Consider the following 7,608-nt stretch of genomic DNA (forward strand, 5'->3'; position numbering starts at 1 on the left):
CCTGTGATTTCTTAGGGGTGTGCTGTATATCCCCTTGTTGTCCCTTCTCAGATGTCCTATCCAAGATGGGATGGAAACATGGAGAAGGAAGGGGAAAAGTTCTTGTTCACATACTGGTGCTGGGCAATTTACCCAGAGCTCTCAGGGAAGGTGCACACTTTGAGCCCCGAGGTGGAGTCCAACCCCTCCCCTGGAGGGGAGCGCATTTAAACCTACCCCGCGTTGCTGTTCACCCAGATTCCAGCACAGCTCCCACCCATCTCTGAAGATGAAGATAAAGATAATGGCTCCACTTATACCAGATCGTGGGTTCCCAGCATTCTCAGGGATTCTCCGTGTAGCGCAATCCCGGGAGAATCCCTATTGTTCCCATTTTTCAAATGCTTTAACATTTGATTTTAGAGAGAGGGAGGGAGGGAGGGAGTAGAAAGGGAGATTTGTTTTTCCACTTACTGGCACATCACGGGTTGATTCTCCCATGTGTCCTGATGAGGGGTGGAGCCTGTAACTTGGGTGTGTCTAGAGGATGCCCTAACCAACCGAGTTACCTGGCCAGAGCCCTCTCACTTCCGTTTTACAGATGAGAAAACTGAGTCACTGAACGGTTTCACTAGAGTCACACACCTGGGAGATCACAGAGCCAAGATTCTATTCATTCAACAGGCTTTTTTTTTTAACTTAAAAAAGTTTATGTTTAAAATAGTTAAATTTGCAGAAAAATTGTGAGGGTAGTGTAGAGAGTTGCTTTATAAAAAAACTACACCCAATTTCTCTACTATTAACCTCTTACATTAACATGGTGCTTTTTTATAATTAATGAGTCGATATTGACACGTTATTAACTAACATTTATACTCTATTTGGATTTCCTAGATTTTTCCCTGATGTCTTTTTTTTTGTCCCAGGACCCCACAGGACACTCAGCCCTCACAGCATCTTAAGCTCCTCTTGGCTGTGATGTTTCCCACACTTGCCCTGTTGTTAGTGACCTTGACAGTTTCAAGGAGTGCTGGTATTTTTCTGGGCACTGCTGTAACAGACCGAGTGGGTTAGACAGACTGGCTGGCTTAAAATGACAGAAACGTGTTCTCCCGATTCCGGAGGCCACACACTCCCTCTGAGGGCTCCAGGGCAGAATCCTTCCTTCCTCTTTTAGCTTCCGACCGCCCCAGGCACCCCTTGGCCAGTGGCCAGTCGAATGACTCTGTTCCTCAGTCCCCTTGACAGGACCCCTGTGGTCTTAAGAGTTCATGGTTCTGGCCCAGCAAGATGCTCTTTGGCTTGTCCTATACTTGACCAGCACCAGCTCTGCATTTGGCCCTTTCTCCAAGGAGCCCTGATTCCTTTTAATACAATGTGTTTAGAGACCATCTCCTGGCCACGGAGTTTGGAAATCCCTCTTTTCTTCATCATCTTTCTATTTTGAAAATCATTCAAACCTACAGAAGTTGCAAGACTACTGCAGTGAACTCCCATCTGCCCTTCATCTAGGTCAGGGTTCAGCAAACCACTCGGTCGGTGCCTGTTTCTGTAAATAAAGCGCTATTGGCACACAGCCACACCCATTCATTTACATATTGTGTCCAGCTGTCTTTCCCGTGGGGAACAGTTCCCACGGACACTGTCTGGCTCTCCAGCCGAAAATTATTTCCTCTTTGGCTCTTTGCAGAAAAAAAAAATTGCTGACCCCCTAGCTATTATATTATAAACATAATATAAATGTGCATAATATATCCTGTAGAGAATATACCCATTCTTTTTTTCACTTTCTAACTAATTTGAGCGTAAATTGGAGATGTCGTGCACCGTTACTCCCAAACACCGTGTATTTCTTATGAAAACAATCTGCTGCTGTAAAAGCAGAGGGCGATAGTCCAATTCGGGACCTGCAGCACACATACAGTACTATCTGATGCACAGCCCGCATGAAAATTTCCTCAGTATTGTCTTTTACAGCAGCTTTCCTCCATTCTGGTCTCTCATCGGGGACCACTCAGTGCATTTAGTTTGGTGTGTCTGGGGTCTCCTTTCATCCAAGGCAGGCTCAGCCTTCTCTGTCTTTCATGACCTTCCTGACCTTGACTTTTCAAGGAGTACAGGCCAGTTATTCGGTGGGACGTCCTCAGTGTGCGTCTGTCTGCTATGTCCCTGTGATCCAATGCAGGCTGCGTCCTTTGACAGGGGTTTCACAGAAGGGCTGTGTCCCCCTCAGTGTCCTATCAGGAGGCCGGCCGTGTTTCTTTGGTGCATTTCCGGTGACGTTTTATCTGGATCTCTTGGTTAAGGCGACATTCACCAGGTTTCTCGGGTAGGCTATTTTTCTCTTTGTAATTAATATGTACTCCGTAGGAATATACTTTGATATTATGCAAATATCCTGCTCCCCTACAAAGCTGCAGCCCAGTGATTTCGGCAGTGATCCTCGGCCGGATCAGTGACTCCAGGATGGTTACAGGAGTGATTTTTCCCACTGTCATTGGACAGACACCTGAGAATGGAATTGCTGGATCATGGGAAGGATTTTTCCCAATTTTTTATTGTGGTAAATTACACACGATATAAACTGACCATTTTAACTGTTTCAGGCGAGTTTTCAGGGGCATTAAGCCCATTCACACTGTTGTGCAGCTGTCACTGCCACCAGCTCCAGAACTTCTCATCTTGTAAAACTGAAACCGTCCCCATTAAACCCTCGCTGCCCACCCCCTCCCCTGGGCCTGAGCTCCCACCATCTACTTCCTGTCTCTCTGATTCGAAGATGTTCACTGCTGGTGCTCAGAGCTGCAGGTGGGACCCGCAGGCCCTGAGGCTGGCTCCCGCCTCTCCTCCGGGACAGGTCCCCACCCTCCTCGGAGCACTTTCTTGCTTTCTGACACACCAACATGCTATGTTCCAGGCTCATTTTGCACACTTCCTGCCTCACTCTTTTTTTGTTTGTTTGTTTGAAGGGGGTGATATTTAGAAGGCAAGATCTGGGTGTTTGATGCTTCCATTGCTGTTGGGGAGTTTCGGCGGACAGTCAGGAAACAGACTTTTGTTTAAATCATGAGTTCACACTGGCACTTTCAATCCGGTTCTACTCCTGCAAGGTTCTTCTGTGTTCTCCCATTGCACACTCACCCCCGCCCCCCGGGGCAGGCCTGGCTTTTGCTGTCGATGCACTCGCTGCTGTGCTCGGCTCCATAACGTGAAAGGCGGGAGTTTCAGAATCGCTACCTCCTTTCCACTCTCAAAAACGAATCTAAACAAAGTTCAAAATCTCCTTGTAGTTCCTTTCATCTTGAGAGCTGGTACTGTGTCCAAAGCTTGTATGGGCTGGTTCTTTTCCATTTCTGGGTGATTATGTTTTTCATGTGAAATGCAATTACTTTAATTTCTTTTCTACTAGCCCACCTTAAAGCTCCTTTTCTCCATCCCAGTTGATGTCATTTCATTGTGGACCCTAGGAAGCATTCACTGAGCTCAAACACTGTGCAAAGAGGAACACTCAGAGGGTGTCATTCTCTCTTTTCAATTTCAGTCCCATCCACCGGTCCCATAGGCAACCAATCTCATTGGTTCCTGGTTTATCTTTCCTGGGTTTGTTTTGCAAAAACAAACAGATACGTGTATGTTTTATCCCCCTTTTTTAATTACACAAAAGGTGCCATATGACCTAAGCTCTTTCATACTTTTCCCCCCACTTAACAATATGGCCCGGAAATCATGCCATTCTGTCCACAGAGGTCATCTGTGTTCTTTTTCACAGCTTTTTTGGAAAAGCTGTGCTCCACTCTGGAGCAGCAGAATGTATCCATCTCGCTCCTGTGTACAGGCATTTGGTGTGCTAATGTTTTTCATTTACAAACAGCAGTGATGACCTTCTGCCTGTGAACCTGCATATTGTTGGAGCTGTGTCTTCAGGGCAGATTCTGGAGGGAGCCTGTGCTTCTGCTGCACGGAGAGAACTGTGAGATTAAATGAGGCATGCTGTGTGCATGGCCTCTCTCTCTGCAGCGGGCGGTTCACGGGAGAGGCCACTGTTGGACAGCTCTGCCTCGGTGCTCACACTGCTGCCTCCCACCCAGTGTTGTGCGTTTCTCCTGAACTTGCTCTCTGGGCCAGAGGTCAGGGGCTCAGCTGGGGTTGGGTCTCATCTTGGGATTAGGGCTCAGGGGTCTCACCCAAGGTCATGCATCAGGGTCATAGTAAGCTTATGGTCACAGGCTCAGGGTTCAGCCTGGAATCAAAGTTCAATCCATGATCAGGGCTCAGCCTGGGACTGGGCTCAGCCAAGGTCAGGATTCAGCTTGGGGCTCAGAGCTCAGCCCAAGATCAAGGCTCAGCCTGGAATCAGGACTCAATCCAGGATACAGGGGTAGCCTCGGGACATGCGGTGTATCTCTGTCAGTGTGCCCAAGTCAGGTGGCCCCTTGCGTGAGCAGCAATGAGGGTCAGCGGTCCCACTGCACACAGCGGTGTGGGAGAGGCTTGGCTCAGCTTCCCACCTTGCCCTCCGCCTCTGACCCCAGCTGCCTGCACTGCTGCCTGGGTGGCCCCTCCCCCCAAACCTCCCCTTAGGGCCGTTTTTTGCCTGTCACCTCCAGTGACAATATGCTACCGCCTCCTAAGGCAGTGCCCTTCTCTGAACTTCCCTGTAACGGTCCTGCTGCCACAGCTGAACAGTGAACAGAGAGAGGAGTGCTGGGCGGGGTCAAGGTCATCTGGACCACCTTCCCCGATCTCTGCCCTCCCTGCCTTTTGTGTGGACCTGGCACGGGAGACTCCTCTCCCCCCAAGACCCCAGGGCAGGGCTGTGCCTCTCCCCCTCCAGTCCCCCAGGACCACTCTACTTCCCCCAATTCATTTTTTTAAATGTATTTGTTTGATTGTTGTTCATGTACAGTTTTCTGACTTTTACTCCCATCCCAGCCCACCCCCCAGTGCTCCTCACCTCCCTCCCATTTCCACCCCCCTTAGTTGTTGTCCATGTGTCCTTTATACTAGTTCCTGTTCAATTCATTTTTTATTTTAAAATTTTATTTAGAGAGGGGGAAGGGAGGGAAAAGGAGCAGGCTGGGAGAAGATTGATTGGTTGCCTCTCAGATGCTCCCAACTGGGGACTAAGCCTGCAGCCCAGGCATGTGCCCTGACCAGGAATCGAACCGGCAACCTTTCACCTGGTGGGACGATGCTCAATCAACCGAGCCACGTCGGTCGGGGCTGCCTCTCCCACTTCTCACCCCCACGTACTGCCCACACCTCAGTCCTCAGCCATTTCAGATTCAGAAATATGCTACCGCCGAGCTCGGCTGATGGACATGGGTGGGTGTGGGGTGAGCCCCATTTTTCCTGTGAATTCCTGCTCCCAGAGGTGAGGGACTGCCCTGGGTGGGGGCTCACAACTCTGCTCCTAGTAGGGCCTCCCTCAGGGGCCAGAAGAGACAACCGAAAACTCTGGTAAGGAGGGTCTGGACCCTGAGACCCCCTGCGTTCTTGTAGGTGGTCACCTCCCACTGTGTGACAGCTGGTGCCGCCTCTTCGGGCCTCAGTTTCCCCTTCTGGGACAGGTGTACCCTAGGTCTGTTCTGGCTCTGTCATGAGGATAAAGCGGGGCGCACCTGAACCCCAACAGGGTGGCCGGCAGTGCTTACGCTCACGTGTGGGTGGTCACTTAACGCTCACTTATGAAGCACCAGCTGCGTTCCGTGCACAGTTGGAGCAGTGGGGGAGACAGTGATGGGATCGCCCCTTCCTGGAGGGGGTGACCTGGCCGGGAGGGATGGCCAGTGCTTCTGGGGGCGCATCTTCCCTCCCTCTGGGCCCCCTTCCCCCTGGGCTTTCGAGGAACGGAGGTGAGACAGAGCTGGGGTCTCACTGCAGGGGCAGCTGCAGCGCCCTCCTGAGTCCTGGGGTTAGGGCAGACCGTTGGGATGCCCCTCCCTGCCCGGGCCTCACCCCCACCCTGGGGGTACCTTGAACATAACAGGAAATTTCAAATAACAGGAAACCAAGACCAGGCAAGGCAGCAGCTCCACCCTGCCTGGGGCCAGCCACCCTGGGCCTCAGTCTGCCCTGGGGGACTGTCATGAACGCCACAGGGTCCCCAGTGGAGGCCCACGAGGACTGCCAGCGGCTGGCGGCTCGTGGGCATAGCCAGCTCATTATCCTGCACTACAACCACTCTGGCCGGCTGACGGGGCGGGCGGAGACCGACGGGAGCCTGGGGGTCCTACAGGGGCTCTTTGTGGCCGTGAGCTGCATGGTGGTGCTGGAGAACCTTCTGGTGCTGGTGGCCATCGTGACGCGCATGCAGTCCCGGCGCTGGGTCTACTACTGCCTGGTCAACATCACACTGAGCGACCTGCTCACCGGCTTGGCCTACCTAGTCAACGTCCTGCTGTCCGGGGCCCACACCTTCCGCCTGGCCCCCGCCTCCTGGTTCCTGCGGGAGGGCGTCCTCTTCATGGCCTTGGCCGCGTCCACTTTCAGCCTGCTTTTTACCGCCGGCGAGCGCTTTGCTACCATGGTGCGGCCGGTGGCTGAGAGTGGGGACACCAAGAGGGGCCGCGTCCTGGGCTTCATCGGGCTCTGCTGGCTGCTGGCTGCCCTGCTGGGCCTTCTGCCCCTGCTCGGCTGGAACTGCGTGTGCTCCTTCCAGAGCTGTTCCAGCCTGCTCCCGCTCTACTCCAAGGCCTACATCCTCTTCTGTGTGGTCATCTTTGCCTGCATCCTGGCCACCATCATGGTGCTCTATGGGGCCATCTTCCGGGTGGTGCGGGCCAACGGGCAGAAGGCCTCTCGTCCCCCGGTCCGCCGCAAGGCCCGCCGACTGCTCAACACGGTGCTCATGATCCTGGTGGCTTTCGTGGTCTGCTGGGGTCCGCTTTTCGGCCTGCTGCTGGCCGACATCTTCGGCTCCACCGTCTGGGCCCAGGAGTACCTGAGGGGCATGGACTGGATCCTGGCGCTGGCCGTGCTGAACTCTGCTGTCAACCCGCTCATCTACTCCTTCCGCAGCCGGGAAGTCTGCCGGGCCGTGCTGGGCTTCCTGTGCAGCGGGTGTCTCAGGCTGGGCCTTCGAGGGCCTGGGGACTGCCTGGCCCGGGCTGCTGAGGCCCACTCTGGAGCCTCCACCACTGACAGCTCGCTGAGACCCAGGGACAGCTTCCGGGGCTCCCGGTCACTCAGCTTTCGGATGCGAGAGCCACTGACTAGTATCTCCAGTGTGAGGAGCGTCTGAGCCACCGCTGGGGAAGAAGGCCCAGCTGCCAGTGCATGCCCCCACAGGTCCTCCTCCTGGCCTGGAGGGGCCCACAGTGGGTGGGCCAGGAGCCTGGGAGCATGCAGAGAGGCAGCAGGCAGGTCCAGATGGAGAGGATGGAGCAGAAAACTGGCCAGGGGTCCCAAGGCTCTGTGTTCCTCCTCACAGTCCCCGGTCTGCCGGTGCTTCGTGGTCTCGGAGAAGGAGGTGACTGCCCACTGGAACAGAGAGGGCCCTGGCATGGGGACAGGGAGGTTACTATGTATGCCCCAGCTGCTCTCTGGATTTCAGTGGGGCTCCTAGGCAATAAGGGGTAGGCTGTGGGGTCACTGCCCTAGCAACATGGAAGTTCAATGGTGGTATGA

The 7,608-nt window shown here is 53.6% G+C and overlaps 1 protein-coding gene across 1 annotated transcript; it reads left to right on the forward strand.

Annotated features, from left to right (window-relative positions):
- The first annotated feature begins 5,294 nt into the window (after positions 1 to 5,294).
- Positions 5,295 to 7,608, forward strand: S1PR4 (sphingosine-1-phosphate receptor 4). The gene has a single exon (XM_037165207.2). The coding sequence runs from the start codon at positions 6,068 to 6,070 to the stop codon at positions 7,220 to 7,222; it is 1,155 nt and encodes a 384-aa protein (XP_037021102.2). The 5' UTR covers positions 5,295 to 6,067; the 3' UTR covers positions 7,223 to 7,608.

This window comes from Artibeus jamaicensis, unplaced genomic scaffold, assembly GCF_021234435.1.
Source record: "Artibeus jamaicensis isolate MK-2021 breed Jamaican fruit bat unplaced genomic scaffold, CSHL_Jam_final scaffold_537, whole genome shotgun sequence".
NCBI classification, from domain to species: Eukaryota; Metazoa; Chordata; class Mammalia; order Chiroptera; family Phyllostomidae; genus Artibeus; species Artibeus jamaicensis.

What these genes read in the sequence shown, in the direction of transcription:
- S1PR4 (XM_037165207.2), top strand. Translation starts at nt 6,068, where the DNA reads ATGAACGCCACAGGGTCCCCAGTGGAGGCCCACGAGGACTGCCAGCGG.